Genomic DNA, 25,136 nt, shown 5'->3' on the forward strand with positions numbered 1-25,136 from the left:
AGCAAGAAAACGAGAAGTGTGTTGTCATGGAAGTTACGCAGAGAAAGTGCTTCCAGAAGGAAAAAGTAGGGGCGCCTGGGTGGCTCAGCCAATTGAGCTTCCAGCTTCAGCTCAGGTCATGATCTCACGGTTCGTGAGTTCGAGCCCCGTGTCAGGCTCTGTGCTGACAGCTCAGAGCTGCTTCGGATTCTGTGTCTCCCTCTCTGCCTCTCCCCCGCTCACGCTCTGTCTCTCTCAAAAAAAATAAACATTAAAAAAAAAAAAAAAAAAAAAAAAGGAAGAAGGAAAAAGTAGTCAACTGGGCTGAAGGTCTCCAAGAGGTCAGATAAGAAGTGACTATTGCATTTGGTCACTGGTGGCCTCACAAGACAGTCCAGTGAAGTAGTAGGGGCAAGGATGAAGTGAGGAGATAGAAGGCGAGGAAGCAGAAACAATAATTACAGATTAGAAAAGTAAGGGGTTTTCCCCAGGATTAGATTAAGGCATGTGGCCCCCCTGTCAAATTAATCATTTGGTGTTCTTTTCACTAATAGCCATTCTATGTACATCCATCCCTTCCACAAGCAATGCTGAGCATGAAGGTGGAGAAGCCATCCCCCACCCTCCTGTACCCAAGGTCCCTCTCCACTCCAGTGAGCAGCTTCTGGCGGCCTCAGGCCTGCACACCTCACTCAGCTTCACCACAGCCTGCAGTGACTTAGCAGCCTGGGGACAAACTATTGTGAGCTCAGGCAGCAGAACAAAGTTTTCCTTCTAATCATAATATGGCACCGTCCCTCAAAGGAGATTTGGTAAATACAGATTTTCTTCATCTTTTCTTCTGATGTGTGACTGATTCTAATAAGACTAGTGCTCTGGACACCTGACATGACTGACCTACCCAATCCTCACTCAGCCCCTCATAAAAGGTGTCTGAGAAAAGGTATCCAAGGGATAGAATCTAGTTGTGGTGTCATGGAGGAAAGGCAGAAACCATGTCATTTCTTTTCATTTCTGCAACTTTCTCTGTTCTCAGTCTATAAGACCTTCCCAAAGTTTGTCTGAACCTCGGCACACTGGTTTTAAATGCAGTTTTCATTCGGAGTCATCCATTTGGTATAAAGATCCCCATCCTCGTTCACATAAGCCATTCTAGGTGAAGACACAACGTGTCTTCAATGAAGATTAAGTTTAGGCTATTCTGTCACTCCCTCAAAGTTCCAATAAAACCAGTTTACCTCAAAACTTGCCATGAGTTCCTCCACAGATGTGTAGCCAAATTCTGATGGTAGCCGATGCTCAGAAAAAAAGTACAGAAGAATCTCCCTAGGAATAGGAGCACAGCAGAGATGGTGATATACCAGGAAGAGTGATGCAGCACTCACCTGTCAGAACTGGGTATCTCCTGGGTGTTAAACATCTCGGCAAAGATGAACATTCGTGCCCACCAAATGGTTTTACCACTGTCATCAAAGTCTTCCTCAAAAAGCACAGACTGGGGAAAGGGGGGCGGGTGTGCCTATAAAAGGGCAACAGGAGGAATCCTCATGGTGATGAACTGTTCTGTATTGGTGTCAACGCCAAGATTCTGTGATAGTGTTAGCACTGAGAGAAACTAGGTAAAGGGCACAAGGGATCTCTCTGTATTATTTCTCACAACTGCATGTAAACCTACACTTACCTTAAAATTAAAAGTTAATTTATTTTTTTTTCTTGAAAATTAAAATTTATTTTTAAAAGTTGGTTTACATTTTCTTTCTACATAGGATCAGAGCTACATATATTTGTAATCTGAAAGTAAGGACTCAAATTTTCTTCTACTTTGGCTTCAAGTTATTTATAGTCAAACAGTTCAGTAATTCAAAAGGAATACAACTAGATAACCAGCTATTTTGAAATGTAGAAATAATACAAATCACTCCAGAAATAGAAGAAAGGTGTCTTCTGGAAATTTTAGCCATTTCAAAGAACAAATAAGTTAGAATTCAATATTCTTTTTTATTTTGACATAGTTTTATATGCTGATAAAAAAAGGTGTGCTATATAACTGATAACAAACCTCAGTGGCACAGGGGTAGCCAAATTGTAGGGCTCCCCCATTATTTCTAAAAGTTAATTTAAAAAAGAAAGGTAGAGGGGCACCTGGGTGGCTCAGTCGGTTGAGCATAGGACTTCAGCGCAGGTCATGATCTCACAGTTCCTGACTTTGAGACCCGCGCAGCATGGAGCCCTCTTTGGATCCTCTGACCCACCCCCTGCCCTTCCCCTGCTTTCTTGCTCTCTCTTTCTCAAAAATAAACAAAATTTAAAAATTTTTTTTAAAAAATTAAAAATTACTGAAAAAGTAAGAAAGAGAAACAGAGAAAGTAGAAGGAAAGAAAAAGAAGGAAGGAAAGAGAAAGGAAGGAAGAAAGGAAGGAAGGAAAGGAGGGGGGAGGGAGGGAGGGGGAGAGAGAGAGAGAGAGAGACAGAGAGAGAGAGAGAAAGGCAGAAAACAAGCATGATCTCACAATGCCCATCCATAATCAAGCAGCCCGGGAACGCCCTGCACCTACTTGAGTGTTCTCAAGAGAACTCAAGTTCTAAGAAAACAGCATTGCAAAATACCTGGAGGAAAGACATTGTCTAGTGACTTTTTTTTCCCTACGAAAACCAAAGAACTTAACTCTCCAGAGTAATTCCTTTTATCCAGGGATCCACAGATACGCGGATACTCTTAGGAATCCTATGTGAACCCTGATCTTTCCAGTGATTGGCCATTGTTCTGACAGGTGCTTCATTTTGCCAAGAGGCAGTAGCGCCCCACCCTTGTAGTGTGACAGGTTTTTTAGGATTAATCACCTAGATGACACATATTTCATTCCTGGGAGAATATGAAATCTAGAAACCTATAGCTACTGTATCTTAAAGGTGTATAAGAGTGTTTTTATGTTGAAGGGTTCTAAGAACCTCAGGTAAATTACCCAAGGGATTTACAAAACTTTTCAATTGTGAAATAATATGGCACACAAAAGGTAAAATAGCTGTTTCCCACATAATTTACATTCCTAGTGTTTTTTAAGTGTATTATTGGTTTTAATACTCATTTATAGTTTTAAAGAGATTCAATCCAAAACATTAAAAATCCTCAGCATGGCACAACATCAAATGTAACACACAAACACACACTCCCCTCAGAATGATTCCAGGTATGTGAGAGGAGCAGAAATCAGACGGCATGGAAAGAAAAGCTGTAACTAGCGTCCCGAGGAAAGGGGACCTGTGGTCACTTTTATGGCTAGTTTGGTGGGGCAGAAGGGGTGAGGTCTTTTACACAAGCCACTCCTCTGTCTCCCTAAATCCAGCCTCCCATTTCTCCAACACAGGGTTCAAGCCTCTCCTGAGCAACAGTCCCTCTCATGTGGTTATACATTTTTTGGGGTTTAGATTTAGAGCAAATCAGCAATCTTCTAAGGAGGCACCTCCAGAGAAACAAATATTACGTGCTGGCGGCATGTGGTTGGGACTGAGAGAGCGTTGAAGGGGCAGGTCGGGGAGACCAAAAGTTCTGGATTAGTTCTGAATTATTCTCAACCTGTGGAATTTCTACATCAGAACTCACAGCAAACATCATCTATAGTCTAAATAATTTCTCACAAATACATACTATTATTTCTAAAGATAGACAGACATTATTTTAAAATAAAACACAACTTTGTTTGAAAGTTCTACAGCTTTTGCCGTGAAGTATTTTCTCAAGACACTCAAGGTCATTAACCCCATAGGTAGTCCCTGAACCCCACTACAACATAGCTTTTTCCCAGTAGCACCTGACAGAGCCTGGCATTGCGCCCCCATGCTGGGAACCCACACATTCTTATTACACGGAAGTCAGGCTGGTGGGTGGTACAGACAGCGAGAAATGCTGGGATGGGAAAGCGAATACACCACCATGGGCACTGTGACAGGGGCCCACACCATCATGGGGAGCCCTAAAGGAGGAGGAGGAGTTAGCTGGCTGTGGGGCAGGAGGGCAGCGGAACGTGAAGGAAGTATTCTAGGCCAACTGCACTACGTGCTGGGGACAAGTATTTTCTGGCAATATTGAGCCCCCTGGCCACATTCAACCACTCTTTATAAAGTGCCAGAAAGCTGTTAAGTGCTACTATATGTTTTATAGTATATATAACCTCGTGTAATCTTCATGGAAACTCTTTGGTTGAGGAATTATTCTTACCTCGAGCCACTATGGTTTCCTGATTATTACGGACCCACCCCCACCACAGGCCCTAGCAGGTCCCCTGCACTTTCCTTTGTCTCTAACCTTCTAGGATCTCTAGTTTCTGCCTTTTATTCTCTCCTCCACAGAGCTGCTGATAATTAGCTTTTCCCTTGGGGATTCTGTCCCACAAAACTGATGAGACAGAGGACAAAGTATACAGGTCCTGCAGTCTCCAAGCACAAACACACAGACCTTTTCCTTTTTCTGAAAGATAAATTCGGAAAAAAACTGTCATATGCTGTTAGAAAACTGTAAGATACTAAAAATCACAGAAGAGGAGTCTGAATGCAGTTACGAACTCTTAAAAAATTCCTTCATTTATTGTCTTGAGTCCCTTTCTTCAGTGATTTTCCTTGATGATATCTTCCTTTGTATCTTATCAAACCTCTCTCCACTCACAAACTTCAGGTGTCCTTTAGGACGGTCATAGTGATTCTCTAATCCATGAAAGGTCCTTCAAGGACATATGCCAGCACAAAACTCTAGGAATAAATTGGTGTCTTTTCACTAGTATCCACTTAATCAGGTAGACTCTGTGCATTCTGGGAGATTCATGGGTCAAGTCCTGCCTTTTCAACAGGACTCTTGTCCCACCAGAAACAGCCCTTCTTCCCTTGGAGCATTTACTCACAATTCTACCCCCCAGGCTTGACAATAAAATCAGGAAAATGTCTTTGTTTAACTCTGTCTCTCTTCTCAAGAATTTAAGAAGCAAATATCCTAAAGATCTTCTAGAACTGTTACTTGCATCCAGGACCATAGGAGGTCCTTGGCTATGATCCCCATCTCACTGAATTCCTATCAAATCCATATCCGTATCTGCAAGCTTGAATTGGAAGATTTTAAGGAGTTCAACTAGCTGAGCTCCAACAATGGGTCAGCACCGCTTCCATCTGCGATGGCCAAGCTGTGCAAAGCTGCAGCTAAGGGCCATTTCCTTTTCACTCCACAGTCATATTCCCTTCTCAACAGAACAGCTTTTTTTCTTCAGAAAAGTCTCTTACTTGCATTAATACAGCTCCATTCTGTCTGGACATGAGCAGGGAAACACAGAGGCACCTGCTCATCCAGATGCTCTTTCTAAAAAAGTAACCTAATTCATAGAAAAAGAGCAAGCCTCTTACTTGAGGTGGTTTGAAACTCTCTTCTCCATCCCAGGGAAAGAGAAAGATGAGGATGAATAGAAACGGCACAGCTTCACTTTCTAAACCCAGGAATTAGATCACAGTTTCCGACAGACCCCAATTGTTAGTGTTATTTACTTTTGTGGGCTTTCTTTTGCATCAGTAACTGGGAGCAACCTGTAACAAGTGCCATACGTTATTTTTTTTAAGTTTATTTATTTTGAGAGCGAGTGCATGCATGCTTGTCAGCAGGGGGAAGGGCAGAGAGAAGAAGAAAGAGAATCCCAAGCAGGCTCCACGCTGATCTCAGATCTCACAAATCGCAAGATCATGACCTGAGCTGAAATCAAGAGTGGGGCACTTAACCAACTGAGCCACCCAGGCGCCCCATGACTTCCTTTTTAAAATTTAATTTTTGATACTTTTAAAATGTAAGCTTACATAGGCTTTTGTGGAGTTGAAATAAATGAAGTCTGCCTGATTGTCAAGTTTACATACACAACAATAAACTGAAACAAGGTGTTATAAGGTTAGCAGTTAAAAGCAAGGACTATGAGAGCAGACCACCAGGATTCAAATTCCTGCTCTACTATCCAAGAATTATGTAAAGCTGGGCAAAGGAGTAAACCTCTACAAGCCTCAATTTTCTCATCTGTAAAAAGGGGATAATGAAAGTCTCTGTTTACAGGGCTGTTGAAAGGTTTAAGTGAGTTAACATATGCAAAGCTTATAGGACAGTGCCCAGAACACAGGAAGCACATAATAAATATGTATTATTATTATATCATCATTATTATTGAGAGTGACTTGAGATTTGATAGTACTCTAATATTTAGGACCAACTGATACAATTTAACAGTCTGGATCTCATCTACCTCTGACTTAACACAACTCAGTCACACACCCCATCATCTGAAAATATTTTAATACCCAACAATTCTCTTCACTGCATTTTACATTAGTCCCTTTCAATTTCATTAAAAGTATTCTTTGAACATCTACTAATACATGTCAGACACAATGTGGAAAATCCAATCTATTTTCAAAGATGTTATTCTATTTGGGGATTAAATAAACTTATACACATAAAAAAAGTAATATAAGACAGGAAAACGCTAAACCGAGTATTATCAGGTAGTGAAAATGAACACTGAAAACTACTGTTTTTATTAATTTTATTCCATTAACACGAACTAAACAGAAGTGTCCAGACTCCACTTTGGCAGTGTGGAAAGGGATAAGGATGGAGTCATGTACAAAGTGAACCAAGTAGAGGGAAAGGATTCTAATGACTGTCCTGATAATGGGACAAGCAAGGCAAATCCGGTGAAACATGGTACCCTCCACATTCTACGCAGCTAGCCACAATCTTCACGCCTTGAGAAATTTGAAGTCTAGTTAACACAAGGAATAACATGTGGACCAAATACAGGATAGCACAGCATGGGGGGGGGGGGAACATAACAAAGAAGACAAGAAATCTGTTTTCACCAGTGAAATGTGAGAAAACACACCGCTAAAGGCAAAAGAGGAGACTGATCAATGAGGAGCTCATTTTGTTCCAGTTAAGCTTTGTGTTCTGTACAATTCTTTTTCTACTTAATACTTCTGTAAAACAATCACCACAAAAAAACTCAAGCTGGGACAGAAAAGAGCTGATTTATTACTATGTTTGGCTTTCAGAGTCTTTGGTTGGTAATAGTATGATGATTTCAAGCACCAAAGATTCTATGTGTTCATCAGGAAGATGGTTTCCGGGAAATTTTTATTTTCCAGTGATGCCTAACTATAGAAGTGAATGTACTTTGAAGTCTCAGCACCTTCAATCACATTATCTCCTTTTAGATCACACGTAACATTAAAATGAATAGTAATGATACACTTAAATGCATAACAAAAATTAGCCAAGGAAAAAATAAGGAAAATGATGATATATAGCAGAGTATCCAAACTCTACTGCAACACAACCAGACAGCTCTCCAGGTCTTAGTGTGAAGAGTAGCAAAGGATGTGTGTGTGTTACAAAATGTGTGTGTACATGTATGCACACACACACTTACACACATGTGTATGTTTCTGTATGTATATGTATGTAAGTGCATATATATGTACAGTTATATATATGTGTGTATGTGTGTGAATACGGGGGTTAAGAAGAGTATGAGACTCCAAATCAAGGAACCTAGGCTGAAACCCAGCCCTGTCCTAGCAGCTGTGTAACTGAGACTTTAAGTGTGTTTGTTTCTCCAAGCTTCAGTTTCATCATACATTCTTTAAAAAGTTAGAAATAATATCAACCTCCTAAGGTGGTGGCAGTAAGGAGCTAACATATACAAGACACTTGAGTGAATGCCTAAAATATACTAACAGCTCAAACACAATAGCTATTATTATTAAGAAGGCCTGGTTCACACGAAGCAATGTCCTAATCATGAGACATGCGGTCATTGTTAGTAATATGCACACATTTTATTGATATATACAGGCACATTCACATATATAACTTATTTTTTTATTTTTTTAAATATTTTTTAATGTTTATTTATTTTTAAGAGAGAGAGATAGAGCACGAGTGGGGGGGAAGGCAGAGAGAGAGGGAGACACAGACTCTGAAGCAGGCTCCAGGCTCTGAGCTGTCAGCACAGAGCCCAACGCGGGGCTCGAACCCACAAACTGTGAGATCATGACTTGAGTCAAAGTCGGACCCTTAACCGACTGAGCCACCCAGGCGCCCCACATATATAATTTATTGCATGTGATGCATTGTAGTGCTCAACTGACATGCGTGAATCTTGGAACCAGTAAGGAATAAACCAAGATTCAAATTTATGGCTACCTAACTTCGAAACTGAGGATCTTACATATTACTTCTGGACAAATACTGAAAAGAACTGGTTGGAGAATCCCATTCTTTAGGGACTATACTGTAGACCATGGCAGTATGAGACTGACATCCATCCAGATCATTTGACGAGTGGCCTTTTTCAACCTCATGATACCCGTACAACACTGAGGTCTGGCCTGCTTCCTCCTCTTTCCCAGGCTAGAGCTTGCCAACTCAGGTACTACGGCAGATTTAGTGGTCAAAAGTTAAGTGTTCAGAAATGTAGCACTCTGGCTTCATTTCTTGGTCAACAACTTGCCTCTGGATCCCTAGTATCATTAGTGAAGATGTGTCCTGATGCAAAGTCCAAGCAGATCCACCTACATAGAACCAAGAGTGCTTCCTCCTTTCTCCTGGGACAGGAGGGATACTAGTAATATGTTCCCAAGGGAACATATATGCTCATATATGCTCACATATGCAGAGCCCCCACAGCCCTGGATGTTGCCATGGAAATTTCCACAAAGCCCAGGACAACTGCAGAACTGAGTTCGAATATTGCAGTGGTTTGCAGTCTATTTTCACACACAAGACCATAGCCTGGACCTGAGCAGAAAGCATATGTATATGCCCCACCTCAACATTTCTTTTTGCCAACTCTCTAATTTCATTCTTCGCCAGCTATCTTCTCCAGGAAGCTTTTGCAGTCATCACTGATCCGGAAGTCAAAGTAACTGTCTTAATGGAAAATACTATTCTGGCCAGGTCCTCTGGTGTGTTCTCCTGGGCTGAAAGCCTCTCACTTTACAACACAGGCCACTCACAGTCTGTGAACCCCAACCAAACCAATTGGCTCCATTAATTTAGAGGTGTTACTGCTCCTGCCCTTCCCTCTCCCTATGTCACCTATTTTAGAGCACTCTTCTGTATACTAACTTCTTTGGCCCCCTCCTATCCTTGGTCCCTATTTGGAAAAATTCCGAATCCTGGACTTTATCCCCTCTCTTTCTCCATTCTTTGGGAACTGAGATCCAGACATCTAAATTCCTCATTTAACCTGCCCACAAATGTTAACTTTCTACACTGAACCAAAAAGTAAAACTCAATTTCCCTTGGTAAGTTTAGTATCTAAAGCTACAATAGGAGAATTTGTAGAAGGCCATACAAATGTCATGAGGGTCTTTGTCAGGCAAAAACCAAACAACTAAAAAATAAAAGAAAGAGGAAGGAAGGGAGGGAGGAAGGAAGAAATTCATAACATCCAGGACAGAACATCCACTATATTGCCAGACCATGTAATAACAGGCAGTTAGTGACTATAGTTCTATTTCAAGAGACATTTAACCCATGGTGCATCTGTATCAGTGTAGTTAGGGGACAAGTCATAAAGTCATTCTATTGAATCTTAACAACTTTAAGGCTCAGTAGGGGGAAAAAAAGAAGATCAGGAGTTGTCACTGCTTAGAAAGTTCAACAAAGCATATGGAAATATGTTAGCAAATATGTTTACCTTAAATTGGACGTCAGTTTTCTTACTGTTTCTCTGACATATGTGCTTTGAGAAGACTTTGTCAGTGAAGAAGTAACTCCACAACCACTATACACGGAAAAGCTGGCACTGTCTCCAGAACGTGGACTTAAATCTTCCATCAGTGCACTGCGCAAAAACAAGCTGAGGCTTATAATTTCAAAGTAGGCATCACATTAGATACTCATAAATTCAGAAGCATTAATATGTGACAAATGGAATGTTAATACACCACAAATGAGAGCAAGGCCATAAATATGCTAAAAACTACCATTTACGAATTCTCAATTAGAAAAATTACTATTTATTCCTGACAAATCTTGTTCCAAGGTTTTTGGGGAGACACAATTAAACAGAATTGACAGTAATGTATTCTTAGCAACAGTAGTCACATACCATTTGTCTCATTGGCTGAAAGGGGATCTTAAACTAAAGTTCTGTTTTAGCCTGGGGAAAGGTATATACAGAAATAAAACAAAAAGGGGCAAAGTCCGTTGAAAGAATAACTTAGTCAAGATCTGGAAGAAGAAGAGTGTTCCAGGTGATGTGTAATGATCCCTGGCAGAAATGAGGTAGGACTGCTGGAAGAGTTAAGGGCCAGGCTGCAGGGGTGGCGTGCAGGGGAAGAAGAAGAAAGGGGGAGAGGCGGGGGCTGGCGCTCATGGCCATGGGATGGAACTGGAGTTCATTCTAAGCAAAGTAGGCACTACCACTGGAGGGTTTCTTGTGTAGTGTATTGTGTTAATGAGACCCAAAGCTTTCAGTATTGTGGGAATGAAAAAAGTTTAAGAGGTCTGGGAAAACATGCAATTTGGAAGACAAAGCTATGTAGGCAGGAAGAGGTCCAATCAAGGAGGGTTCTGCTTGTCAAGTAAGGAGGAGATTGTAATCCTTTCAATGCTAACGTTAAGACCATAGCTCTAAAAAGTTTTGTGTATGGGCCATTTAAAAATTGGATAACAGTTTAATCAAATGGAATGTGTTTCTACTTTCGGCATTAATTCACTAACTTCAGCTGATATTTCACTTAAGATTAAGAACACTGTAACTAATGCTTGTCTATTAAAGAATACTTGCACAATATTGGAAGCCCATTGACTATAGATTCCTTTATGCTGAAATTTTATTAGTCTTTTTAAAAAAATTTTTAAATGTGTATTTATTTTTGAAAGAGAGACAGAGCACGAGCAGGGGAGGCACAGAGGAGACACAGAATCTGAAGCAGGCTCCAAGCTCTGAGCTATCAGCACAGAGACTGACATGGGGCTCCAACTCATGAACTGAGAGATCATGACCTGAGCTAAAGTTGGAAGCTTAACTGACTGAGCCACCCAGGCACCCCTAAAGTAGTCTTCTAAGCAGTCTGTGTGCCTACCTCACAGAACTGTGCTGAGGGTTACCCCGGAAGTTAGCTCAATGCCGGGGCGCCTGGGTGGCCCGGTTGGTTAAACGTCCAACTTCAGCTCAGGTCATGATCTCACAGCTTGTGAGTTCAAGCCCCGCATTGGGCTCCGTGTTGATGGTGCAAAGCCTACTTGGGATTCTCTCTCTGTCCCTCTCTGACCTTCCCCCACTTCCTCTAAGTAAATAAACTTTAAAGAACCTTAAAGAAAAGAATTTAGCCCAATGCCTACTCTTAGTAAGTGCTCAGTCAAAAGTGCTTAGCACCTAATTATTATTGTTATTATGATCTTCCTTATCATCACGACCACTATTAATGAGTTTGATAAGATTCTTCCACTAAGATTGTTTTAGGGACACCTGGGTGGTTCAGTAGGTTAAGCGTCTGACTCTTGGTTTCAGCTCAGGTAATGATCTCACTGTGAGCGGGCTCTGCACTGGCAGCCTGGGGCCTGCTTGGGATTCTCTGTCTCTCTCTCTCTCTGCCCTTCCCCCACTTGCGCTGTCTCTGTCTCTCTCAAAACAAATAAACTTAAAAAGAAAAGACTGTCTATGGTCTTAATTAGACCATAGTTCTAACATTCATGCCACAGATATAATTCCAAGATGATTCAAAACAACACACAACCTCATACAAAGCTAAAAGTAACATATCACACACACACACACACACACACACACACACACACACACACACAATGTGCTTTAGTTTTTTGGATAGATTTTAAAATTTAACTCAAATTTTAATAAATAACTCTAGGTTAAACCACTATCCATAAAGTGGCCTAGCAACATCATGGGGGAAAAGCTGGACCATTTATTCAATCAACAAATGTATCATTTTTGAGTCAGTTGCTATTCTGGACACCAATGACACAGAGGTGAGCAAGTCAGCCCTGCTCTTATGGAGTGAGTTAGGTCCTAGTGAAAAATATACAAAATCATCAAGGTAGAATGTAAAATATTAAAATAAATAGATGATTCAATAAGACACTTTACAATAGGAATAAGTGCCCTGAAAACACCCGAGCAGGATGCTACGATCTGATAGTGCACCTTGTCAGGAGTGGGGTGAGCTATTTTCGATGGAGCGTGGAGATGCTTGGATGGAGACTCAGACACTTGCAGTTAAGAAGAAGAAAATATATGGCCCCGGGCCTGATGGGAAGACAGACATTCAGACAGACAATTCCACTGGTCTTGACAATGCCGTTGCTCACCGTTGTGTGTCAGAATGTGGCTGATATTTAACAGGTAATTACTGAAGTGGAACGGATTATGACAATCTGACCCTTGCAACAGTGGCTGTCTGAAATCCTGAGTTTGCCTGCGAGAGTTGGGGTCCCCAGAGGAGAGAATACTTGAACCAGAACTTGAAGGAAAGACTAAAGGCTTGTGTACAGCTTGCAGTGGGCAAAGGAAGCAATACAGACGAAGAGATGGAAGTGTGATAAAGCTGAACTAAAAGCAATTCAGAAACTCTGGGAAGCAAAGTAAGGGCTACAGGGAGGGGCAGGACTGAAGGGGACTTGTGCCGTGCTAAGGAGTTTGTCACTCATCTTGCAAGTGATGGGGCCGTGACAGGCTTTTGAGTAGAGCAGAGAAGTGAGGGGAATTGAGTATTTGAGGGATGCCTCTTGTCAGCAAGTGTGGAAAATAAAACTCCTCTCTGCTTTTTTCTGGTACTTAATCCAATGTGCTCCTATGCAAAAAGAGCCCAGGATCTGGATTCGAAGACACAGGGTCTACATGCCTGGAAAGCACCTGTGAGAAGTTTGTCTAAGTGAGGGTAAGAGATTGCTTCCTTGAAAACATTCTTTTTATTTTATTGGGCATCCAAAACATTCAGTTGATTTTATCTTAAAAATGACAAAAGTCTCACGTAAGAAAATTCTAGCAAGCAATGATTATTATAATTACATATACATATAACAAGATAATGAGCCACACGCAAAAAAAAAATCAAATTCATGATTTCATGTTCACACCTTATACACATGTGACACTTTCAGTTCTTTGGCTATATTACAGTAATTTGAATTAGCTGCCTGCTGTGAGTAGGAAGTTAAGCCTGTTCCATTTCATTATCCCCAATCCTCACAAAAGAAAATGAAAAGGTTTGGGAAAAAGGTAAGAAACCCAGCCGTATTCTATTCTTTCTTGTCTCCTTTGTAAAATGAGGTTCCGTTCTTAATTGCCTTTGCTTGTTGCTATTATTTTCTTTCTTCTTGTGTTTAAACATTGATAATTACTTTGCAACAGTGTAATTGCACTCACTTGGAATTTGTATAATTGCAGTACACTCACCTTTCCCGATTAGGTAATGAAGAGTTTCTCTTCATTTCTGGAGTATCACTACACAGCTCCTGTTTTTCTTCAAAAGACAGACAAAATGAAGACAATTGCATTTTGATGATGACACAATACAGTGAACTGAAAGAAGTCTTGGTGGTTTATTAACTACTTGTGGATAATCTGGCTTTGTATGTCAAACATCCTCTCGTAAAACTGCACAGTGTGTTCTTAATGCAACTTATAAAAACCTCTTAATAAAGTGTATATAGTGTATATACTAATCCAAGAACCTCTGTAACTTGTTTTTTGCAAGCTCTTTTTCATGACGCTTATTATCTGCTATTGGTGTGCATAGGGGGGACTGTTGGGGCCATCAGGATTCCCTTCTCTCACCAGCCTCTGCCCAGACCACCTCCTGTCTTCCCCCTAGGATCCCATTCTATTCCACTTTAGGTTCAGGTTCAGAAACATCCTAACAGATCCTGACCAGAAACGTATCTCTAATAGAGAGTCAAACTTTAAAGCAGGAAGAGACTCAGGGGTCATCTCGTGGATCTTCTCACTGAGAGAACCTCAGAATTGTAGGTTCAGGGAGGGTAGTGATTCATCTACAGTCCACAGAAGAGCAGAAATGCTTTGACCCCTTGGATTGGTTTTAAGATGGGGGGCAGTATAAGCAATAAGTCAATATATCCTTCTTCCACCTGTCTCTAGAATTCATTGTGATAACTGTCCAAATATCTTGTTCCACCAAGCGAACCCTTGCCAGCAAGTTTAGGGCCATCACCAAGTGGAACAGCACAGCAACAAAGAAAGTTTTAGATGGTAGGTGAATGGCTCAGGGTCTGCCTGACTCCTTTAAATAAAAGAGGTTTTCTAAGCACATTGCAGGCACCATCGATTTTACCCACTGGCTTGCATAATAAAAAGTGAATTTTTTTTTTAGCCCAACAGCCAACTAATCTATAATTACAGTCATTTGAAAATATTTCACAACTTGTTCTTTCGAAACCCAGGACGAGCATTTGAAATTAAATATTAATTTTAGGATCAAAATTGTATTAACAATTTTTCCATTACCATTTGGAAATTCAACAGGCACATACTTGAAATCATGGGAATAGTTTGAAACTTCTATAAAACACCGGCTTTAAAATCAAGAGAGCCTTACAAAAGAAATCCTGATTATGGAATTGCAAATTATCCTAATTAAGATGAAACAGAAAAAACAAAGTGTGATTTCTTAGGGATCTCACTAATGGGTTCAAACATGAAGACGTGAGTGAGGGACTGATTAGGTTACCGAAGCAACAAAGTACAAAGGAAGGGAGAGCTTACCGCCAAAAGGGAACACACAGTGATGGCAAGGACCCCGATACAACAAGGACTGGGAACAATAGCCAAAATGAGCTGAGATTTACTAGAGAGACTAAGAACGGCTTTAAAACTTATTTCAGAATAAGAAGATGACAATGAAAATGACAGACCTGCTGCTTAGGCCCAATGGTATAATATTAATGGAAAACAGAATGGTGCAATGACAACAATATAATAAAAGAGTTAGCCATAGTAGTACGCAGACACTAAGAAAACAAAACTTTGAGTCCAGGATGCTTCCAGCTTCTCTATCCTGGGACATTGTTTTGGATTGAATATTATAAGAAGGCAACTCTAAGTTTAAAAACAGTTCAAGCCTCTCACCTGAGAGAAGGCACATCCCATGGGTGTAAAGGAACCAATGAATGTGGGTGTTGAACTAGTCTTAGTGATCTCAAGGGAATCACGAAAAGCAGGAAAAGGACTAAATAACTGAAGGAGGAGGAATGTCATTATAATTTTCAAAATACAGTCTGAAAATTAAAGAGCTCATATCAACTCTTTCCAAATTTCTAGACAGAATTCAATGCAGAGGGTGATAGGAGTCTACTGTGAGGGACGTCAGGCTGTGCAGCACTTCTTAGGAACAAAGTGTCCCTGAGCCCTTCAAATCACATGAGATTGGCAGCTTACTCTCTTCCCACCCCTCTTCCCACTTCTGGAACAACTAATTGTTACTTTTTAAAATCCAAACTGTTGCCAAACTTGTGACATGCCACATAAGTCATATTGAAAACAACTCAAACATGACAGCTAATAGATGTAATAGATGTAAACTGAATTCTTTTTTTTTACCTTTTTTCATAAGAGAAACTTCCTTTTTTTCTTGTTTCAATGAAAGATCAGTGCCACTTTTATCTAAAACCTGAAAAACAAGCTGTTTACTTAAAGCTGCACAAAAATACAGGATATATCACAGGGTGCAAAATGACCTTGAGTACCAGTGCCCACATCAGAGAGAGAGGCCAGGAGTACAGTTTACGTGCATGTTGTGAAGGGAGACAATCATGTGAGCTGTAGAAAATTATATCGGTGTGCATGTCAAGAATGGTTACATCAAAACTGTCATACATAATTCTACCATTTCTATATAGGGGTTTTGATACTTCTATCAATATCTGTACATATATTTTTAAAAATCCATATCTTACGTGAATGTAACAATGACTCCCAACAAACAAGCCAAGTATTTGATTCACCAGGAGCAATGATGGAGCCTCTGCTGTTTTGAGGAGGCTTATCACACTTGTGGTCCGCACGGAGCAGACACAGAGCATGAGGTCAATCAGTGTCACGCAATGAAATGTACATCAGTACAATCAGTGCAATGAAAACCTTGGGGAGGTTGGGGTCTGGGACCTGAGGCCCCAAAGTATGATGGGGAAGAAGACATGAATGGGGATGGGGATTACACTTGGGTGTTGACAGAAGGGTCGCCTGGTCATTTGACCGAATTCCTAGAAATCTGCCTAAAAGGGGTTGTGGAGCCTTAATGTGTTAAAGCCAGTAGAGTGGGTGGCACTTGAGAGTGAGGGTGTGTGTGTGTGGGTGGGTGGGTGTGGGTGTTTGCTGTCTGGGTTGTGGGGGAAGTGGGAGTTGTGAGAGCTGAGGGGAACAGTGTGCCATCCAGAAGCCGTGTCCGCCATTGCTTTGGGAATCCTGAAGACCCATTTTGCAAGGCTCACACAAGACAAACTTACATTTTGGGAATGTACTTCTTTAGATCAGAAAGAGAGAGAGTTAGTTTATGCCCTTCAGGAAAATGGACCCAGAACGTTCCCTTTGTGTATTTTGCAAATCTGTGAGAAGGTGGGGAAACAGGCAGTAGAAGAGAAAAATGGAGAAGGCAGGGGTAAGGCAAAAGCTCCTTGATCTGAAGACCACCAAACAGGTGCTGAGACACAACTGTGTCCCCACGTCCATGACCTCGTGGAAGGCACGGAGCTGTTGGCTTTCTGGAGCTTGCCCACCGTGTCTGTGTCCTGCGCCTTTCAATCCCCCTCCCCCTGCCAAACAGACGTGGGAGGGAGAGGCCATCTCCCACCTTTTCTCTCCTCCCAGGAAACACAGGCATATATTTTACACGGCACTCTGGAAACTGTGCTCCATCAGGAAGCAGGTTAAATGGGCACACATGTAGCCTAGCAACAGAAGGCCTTTGAGGCTGTCCATCATTGCTGTTTCTATTTCACTCAAGTCCATCAAAAGAAAAGCCTTGTTAGGTAAGGGCAAATAAACAAAACTGATTCTAAGATGCTTTTGTCCATTTCAGAATAGTTTTGTACTTATACTGTAAAAAAATTTGTGCCCCAGAAGTAAATAAAGCGCACGTATTTTCTAAAGTTGATTTTGCAAAATGACCTTAAAATGTACATCTTATTTATCTCTGATGTATCATAAAACCTAAGGTTTTCTTTTTTTTTTTTTTTTAATTTTTTTTTCAACGTTTATTTATTTTTGGGACAGAGAGAGACAGAGCATGAACGGGGGAGGGGCAGAGAGAGAGGGAGACACAGAATCGGAAACAGGCTCCAGGCTCTGAGCCATCAGCCCAGAGCCTGACGCGGGGCTCGAACTCACGGACCGCGAGATCGTGACCTGGCTGCGGACACTTAACCGACTGCGCCACCCAGGCGCCCCAAGATTTTCTTTTAATGTGCTGATATATACAGGAAATCTACATGCTTTTTTAAGTGCCTCTAACTTTGAACTAAACATTTTTGACCAGTTTATAAGCAGCATAACAGCAACCATAAAATAAGCTGACAAGAGGAACGATGTGATGCCTCTAGTTATATAATCACTTTATTGTAATCCATGATAATCCTGCTTGGAATGTGTTCATTTTCTTTGGTACCTCTTCCTTGTGATAAAAATCAGACAAGACAGAAGCAACCAAGATTAACAAAACTGACAGCACTCCCAGTAAGGAACTTTTGTTGGTGGTGTTATCAGCACAGCCTCATGAAATTAATTGCTTTTGCATTTTATTGTTTAGTTCCCTGCTTTGAGCCCTGCCTTGTAGCGGCTGTTTCTGTGAGAGCATCAGATATGTCCCCTCCTTCCAAAAATGGCACCCAAACAAAGCTTTCCCATCTGTACTGCAGGAGAGGTTTTCCTCTTTTCTTTTCCTTTCTCATATTTTCTTTATTCTTTGGCATAGAGATGCTTGAAAGATTTTGGATAAACAATTCACACCTACAGTATTTCCTTTCAAATAACACTGTGTAAATATCTGAGTTCGTAGGATGCTGTCTTCTATTACAATGTACTTGTGGCTTTGAAGGTCTGAATTTTTTCAAGTTGAGACAATAAGACAGGCAGTTGTCTTTTCAATGACACTATTTGTATATTTTGATACTACTTACAAAGCTCTTTCATATACATCATTTCATTAAAGAAGTGTTCTCCAGTCTCTTAGGCTTAACTGTGTTTCATACTCTGCAGTTTGGGGATATCTCTTTCCTAAGATTTTACCTCAGTCATGAAACTGATAACACCTCCCACACAGTAAATGAGATTATAGTCAAGTCTTAACATGGGGTTTTAGATCCCTTAATTAAAATTATGTTAACAATGAGCAGAGTGGGATTTGTCATTTCTCCAAAGGATGCAGGGGATCAGCATAATACCACATGCTCAATTTTGCGAAGTATCTATTTAAGGGGATAAATAAATCATAAATAAGTTAGAGGGGAAAAAAAAACATACCACAGCCAGCTGTGTAACATTTATCTAATTCAGCTGTTAAGGATGTTTAAGAACTGGTTGGTATCCCTTTTTCTGCTTTCTTTCCTTCTATTTCTTTGCTCCTCCCATGTCTACCACAAGCATTTACTATTATCAAGGACCCCAAAACGCTACCAGACCAGTGACGCCTTCCTGCCAAACTCAAAGGCCCTTTCTGGGCTCCTGGGTGGCTCAGTTGGTTAAGCATCCAACTTCAGCTCAGCCCATGGCTTGTGGGTTCGAGCCCTGCGTCGGGCTCTGTGCTGACAGCTCAGAACCTGGAGCCTACTTCTGATTCTGTGTCTCCCCCTCTCACTTCCCCTCCCCTGCTCATGCTCTGTCTCTCTCAAGAATAAACATTAAAAAAAAAATCTAAAAATAAATTCAAAGGCCCTTTCTGTTTTCACTCTTCCATAGTAAACATTATGTTCTAGGTTCCTCTCTTTCATCCATAAATATATTCAATAAAATTGAGTTCCCAGTATGGGTCAAACACTGTTATGATAAAGAATACAAAGTCCTGCCTTATGGACTACTTTCTAGTGAGGGAAAAAAGAGATGTTAAGTAAATAAAAAGATAGCTATGTTAAGTTCTGTGAAGAAAAGAAACACGGGCAAGAGAAAGACAAGAGCCCAGGTACACCACACCTGAGCCCCGCTGCCTTTCCGGACCCTGGTGTTCTCACCCTGCATCCTCCACCTCTCCCCTCTACCACTTTTCCATACACATGCCAGGTACCCTCTTCTCTCAATGTCTTCGGTTTGTTTGCTGTTGATTTGCTTGTGCCTCCAACTTTTTTCTAGTTTTTCCTCAAACTTCCTTCAGTCGGGCCTTTCCTGCCAACTCTGTGTAAAACTGTACTCACCCTTGCCACGCCCGACACTGACACTTCCTACCCTTTCCTCTGTGTTACTGTTCTCCTTAGCACTTACCATAATCTACCCTGCCACACAGTTTACTTCTTTGTCTTGTCTGTGGTCTGACTGCCCCCACTAGAATGGAAGCGCCACGAGGATGGGGAGCATGGCCCATTATCTTCCTGCTGTCTCCCCAATGTCTAGGAGAGTAACTGACACTCAGTATACTCACAGAATCAAAGAAAGTCTTGACAGTACACGCGTGTTGCTGGGGGAAGTGGAGTCCAGGCATTGCAAACAGCCAAGGAAAAGTCAGGGAAGCAAAAATGAGCTTAAGGTGTTGGCGGTCAAGGAAGGTCAGGGTGGCGACAGTGGAATGAATGAAGGGACAAGTGGTAAGGATGAGAATGCAAAGGAGGTCAGGCTAGGTCATCTAGGGCCTCGGAGGACACAGCAAGAACACTGAATTCTGTTCTCAGTGTGAGCGGAAGCCACTGGAGGGTTCGGAGGAGGAGAATGACGTGATCTGACTTATCTTTTAAATGAAACAGTCGGATTTTTAGACAGTGGAGGCCAACAGAAGCAGTGAAATCATTGACAGGGCCATTGCTGTGGCCCTGACTGAGATGTTGGTGAATCAGTCAGGGTGGTGGCTATAGAGGAGGAAAGCACAGGGGGTCCATTCAAAGGCTGATTAGGCACAATTGGCTGAGAGGGTGAGCACCCCTGTGTGAAAGAAGGAGAGAATTCAGGATACCTCCCAGGCTGTGGCCTGAGTATGAATGGCGAGGCCATTCACTAAGATGGGGAAGCATAAGAAGTCCCTTGCAATTCCTTCTTCCCTTGATTTCTATAGCCTTCGGTGTCCCAAATCTCCTAGGATATGAATTTTTCTGTCTACACTTAATCCTTCAATGAACCTGTTAAAATTTCAGGGGGTTAAACTTTCACCCTTATGCAAACAATGGCCTGATCAGCATCACCAACCCTAACTTTTCATCTTTGCTCCAATTATTTCCAACTGACTTCAGGGTGCCTGCACTTGAACATTTTGCTGAAACTTCAAATCTTTAGTCCCACATTTGCCCACTCAGATCCCCTGGTCAGCTCTTCTCTTCCTATTTGTAATAACATGTTGTTCCAGGCTGCCGTCTCAAAACTTCTGTCACTGTTTAGTCTCCCATGCTCCTCTCCAATTTCTGCTCATTTTCCTTCCAAATGGTTCCATTTTCCTTGTCATCCTTATACTACAATCTTTAGGCAGCAGATGAGACTTGATTCTTTGGTCTTTAGTTTCTCCTTTGCCCAGTAGAGTACAGCAGCTTTATCACAACCCAGTTCTTTTTTTTTTTTTAATTAAAAAAAAAAGTTTACTTATTTTTGAGAGAGAGAGAGAGAAAGAAAGAAAGCATACATGGGAGGGGCAGAGAGAGAAGGAGACAGAGAATCCCAGGCAGACTCCATGCTATCAGCACAGAGCCTGTGGGGCTCGTACTCACAAACCATGAGATCACGACCCAAGCCGAAACCAAGAGTTTGGACGCTTCACCGACCGAGCCAGCCAGCCGGGCACCCCCGAATAAATTTTTCTAAGTGAAATCTCCATGGTTAAATGTTCCCTCTCAAAAAGTACCCACAGATCCTGACTGGTTACTACCTCAAGTTCAAACTCTTTACCTGGCTTTCAAAGCCCTTCTCAATGTTATTCTAAGTTATCAGAACATAATGTCAGTACTTCTTAACAAACTCCCTCTGCTATAACCAGACGGCTGTCCTCAGAATTTTCTAGAAGCACCACATACACTTTTGCCTTCACACCTTGGCCACCTTTGCCCATGCAGTTCTACCTGGTGTGCCTTTCCCTCTTTCCCTCTTGTAAATGCTTCCCACCTTTCAAGACAAATGCAAGTCCTTCTCTTTCCTTTTTATTTACTCCAGCCCATACTGATTTCTTCCTTTCTCTGAGAAACTATGAATCATAATTACAGTTTCTATTATTATTAATAGCCAAGCATCTTATCTATGTAACCCATACAAGACTGGGATCCCGTAGCAGCCTTGATTCTTGCATGATACATCAGAGCAGAACCTGGGTCCATCTCCCAAAAACAAACCCATCTCTATGAACATTAATAAACATATAGACTCTACTGAAGACTGTGTTCAGAAATGGAGGCAACGGTGATACACGGCAAAATCAATTTCAAATCACCATGAAGCACCTCTATATCTACTGCCTCAACCGTTGCCTGCCTTCTCACCTCTCTCCCCACACTTTCCCCTCCAGCCTCTCCAATTCCAATTCCACAACACCAGGTTTTCAGCTTCGGGATTACCCTCTTCCCTCCCTCAACCCCTCACGCGCACCCCCTCTAGCTCTCCCTTTGCTTCCACAAAGTGATTTCACTCTCTCAATTTTCATTCTTTACTCCCATCTCCTGGCCCAACCAATTAAGGCTTGAATTTGCCCTCTTCATAAAATGGCTTTTAAAAATGTTCTTCATAACACAAATAACTATTTTCATTCTGTGCACAAATCATCACATTAATTTTCATAAAAACCTTGAAAGTAGATATTATTATTCCCATTTTATAGACAAGAAAACAGAAGACCATAAGTTGATACAACTGACAAGCGGCAGGTAAGTTTGAATTTGAACCTGGGTCTGTCAGAGCACAGAGCCTGTCAACTTTCTGTAAAATAATGCTAACACGTGGTTTTGTAAAATTATCTTCCAATTTTCCTGCTCCTTTAGAGCAAGGATCATATATTTTTCATGCGTGTCTCTCAAAATCTCTAACATAGTACTGTTCAATACATTTGTCTTAACGTACATGGTTGCTGGCAGTCACTGGCACTTGAATATTCAGATTCATAAGTTGCTCAAGAGATTTTCCTTTAGGTCCGGTGCTGGCTGTATCATATACTGACTCTGTGTCTGTTGCAAGTCTGCTGGTGAGTTGATGAATTATGCTGTGGAGAGTGAGCATAGACCATTTTTCCTCTGAAGCCCTCAGGGCAGCTCTGGTTTGTATCTCATAAAGGAGCTGGCTCCACCTGTGAAATTTCTGATGCCATTAGCAACAATCACAGCATTCTGCAAGTTCGTAGAGAAGCAATGGTAACATCATCAACCAGGAAAACTAAGAAATGGCCTGCTTTTGAAGGTAAGGCAACTTCGATCATCTGAAATCATGTTTTTGTGATACCCGAGCAGTTTCCCATTAAAAAACAATTTCTGTTAGGAGTTGGAAAAATGATACATATTTAGGGTGAATGCAGCTGATTTAGGGACTGGCTATGCAGGTTGTTTTTCTTCTTTCTCTACTTGCTTTGCGGCTGAGTCATCTTTTCACCTCATTGTCATATAGCACTGCTGACCAAACAGAGCGCTGTTAGCTGTTATTTTTGGGGTGTCGTGGTTTGGTCTTGTTTGGCTGCCACAGAGGATAGATATAGACACTGGAAAGTCATCAGCTATTCCAGGTGTCCCCCAGATTTTGTGACATACCACGGAGCCCCTGTCAGTGGCCCTAGGGATTCACACCTGGTTGATGACTTTCCTGGGCTGGAATCAGCCTCTTTTGAAAGATGCCCCAAATGCTAACCAGGTGTAATTGGTAAAGGACTTAGTTCTGAGACAGAAAGGTGCTTCCACCCACTCATTCCTTTATTCATATATCTTTCTTTAGCCCCAGAGAGTGCCACATTCTGGGCTAGACAATAGAGGTTACTTCTTTCATAGCAAACACAGAGGCTCCACTGCCAAACTCTTGAAATACATCTGTCAACGACGATCTGGCCACTAAGTTTTCTAAAGTGTCTGCAGAAAACGAAATGAATCCATCTGCCAATCTGTGCTTGAGGACAGGTGCAAGCCAAAAACGACTGAAATGGCCACAGAGGACAAAAAGACTCAAGTCAGTCCGACCAAAATGGTGGTATTATTCCTGGTTATTAAATAGGCAGGTCTAGGGGGCACCTACGTGGCTCAGTTGGTTAAGTGTCGAACTCTTGATTGCAGCTCAGGTCATGATCTCACATTTTGTGGGATAGAGCCCCGTGTCAGGCTCTGTGCTGACAGTGTGGAGCCTGCTTGGGATTCTCTCTCTCCGTCTCTCTCTCTGCTCCTCCCCCGCTGGCACCCCCTCTCCTCTTTCAAAATAAACTTATAAAATAAAGTAAAATAAAATAAAATAAAATAAAATAAAATAAAATAAAATAAAAATAGGCAGGTCTAACCTAACCTGAAATAACCACAACAAATGTTCTTTCACTGTCTGAGCAACCTAGCTTTGCTACTGATATTCAGAGCAGACACACAAAAAAATGATTATTATAAAATTTGGAAAAACAGAAAATACCAGTATTCAGGAAGGCAGTGAATGCTGCTTCATATTAGAGTCAGAAAATACGCATAATGTCAATTTGGAACACATACGCCACCAAGATGAATAAAAGCATAGACACGTGCAACAAAAAGTTGGTACTTTTATCACTCTGACTTGAGTGTCAGAAAATTATTCCCACTCAACTTCTCTAACTTACTGTTGGCATTTGTAATTTTATTCCTCTGGTGTTACTGAATTTTGAAACTTTCTTCAAACTGATCATTTCCTTTCCTGACAATCTGCTGGAGTTTGGCAGCCTAATTTTCCCAGTCACCTTTCAGAACAGACACCCTAGGACACCTAGTCTGTACTGTCCCTTCTTACATCTCATCTGGTACGATAACTTGAGATGGTGACCTCCTTGCTAGGATGCTTGGTAATCTAGTCCCACTGCTTTGCTTTTATTTTTACTGCTTCTGCTAAGCATAGGGTAGTGACAGCTGATCAGATGGCTTCATTTTGAAGGGCACTGGGGTGGTATGGAGTTCAGATGCCAAAATTTTGCCTGGAGTAAAGTTGAACTGCCAATATATCACATAGCAAGGCACCAGAGTTTTTAATTGAACTTAGACAAACTTTTAATTACAATAGTACCGCAGGGCAATGTTCTGGTAAAGCAAAACTGTGGTAACCTTCACTCAGACATTGATTCCCCTGACAGAGGCTAGTGCATTATAAGAGGTGACCTAAAAGAATTTCTTCTTCCTCCCATCTGGGGTTAACTGGGAGGTATTTTGAACTTTACACGTGGGATTCAAAATGCCTCAGACAGAAGGAGTTCAGAATATCCAGTATTCATCAAAAGAGAGGGCAGGGATGTATTTTGAGCATGGAAGATGAAAAATAATAGAATTCTCTGGAGGCCAAAGATCAGGCAATGCCAGCTCATGGAAGGGGTTGATGGCCAAGTTAGGACCACAACCACATTACTACAAGTGATAGCCCTGGACAAGGAGAAGATTCTCCTTTCCAGGAATCATCCCTGTGATGATGATCCTGATGATTACTATGTGACTCCGGGTGGACAGGAAAGATTAGAGTCAGGTCTTAAGCAGAAAAGATCTTTACTGGATAGGTCAGATTTAGGGTATATAAGGGGGGGGAAATGTGCTAAAGGGAAGTTAGCTTAATGTGGGCAAGGAGGATGGATTGATTTTTTTGAAATGAATTCAAGACTTTTGGCTGGAGAAGGCCCATCTATGGAACTTAGGAAACCTGTATAAGCCCAAATACTGAATATTAATCAATGCAGTATTTATTTGTACCTAGAAATCCTCACCCCTGAGTAAAGTGTATTTGTGTACTCCAACCAACCTGTGTGGAATGGGCTGGGTGAATGGACATGGGGGACAGTATATGGATGACAAG

The 25,136-nt window shown here is 41.4% G+C and overlaps 1 protein-coding gene across 4 annotated transcripts in view; it reads right to left on the reverse strand.

Annotated features, from left to right (window-relative positions):
• MORC1 (MORC family CW-type zinc finger 1) overlaps positions 1 to 25,136 on the reverse strand; it is a 167,047-nt gene that overhangs the window by 10,818 nt on the left and 131,093 nt on the right. For all 4 annotated transcript variants that reach the window (XM_019839671.3, XM_045036903.1, XM_045036902.1 and 1 more), the window contains 4 exons: positions 15,585 to 15,654; positions 13,425 to 13,491; positions 9,699 to 9,845; positions 1,218 to 1,305 (listed from right to left, as the gene is read on the reverse strand). In XM_019839671.3, the coding sequence (XP_019695230.2) occupies positions 1,218 to 1,305; positions 9,699 to 9,845; positions 13,425 to 13,491; positions 15,585 to 15,654 (372 nt within the window). The remainder of the gene's footprint in view (positions 1 to 1,217; positions 1,306 to 9,698; positions 9,846 to 13,424; positions 13,492 to 15,584; positions 15,655 to 25,136) is intronic.

This window comes from Felis catus, chromosome C2 (assembly GCF_018350175.1).
Source record: "Felis catus isolate Fca126 chromosome C2, F.catus_Fca126_mat1.0, whole genome shotgun sequence".
NCBI lineage: Eukaryota > Metazoa > Chordata > Mammalia > Carnivora > Felidae > Felis > Felis catus.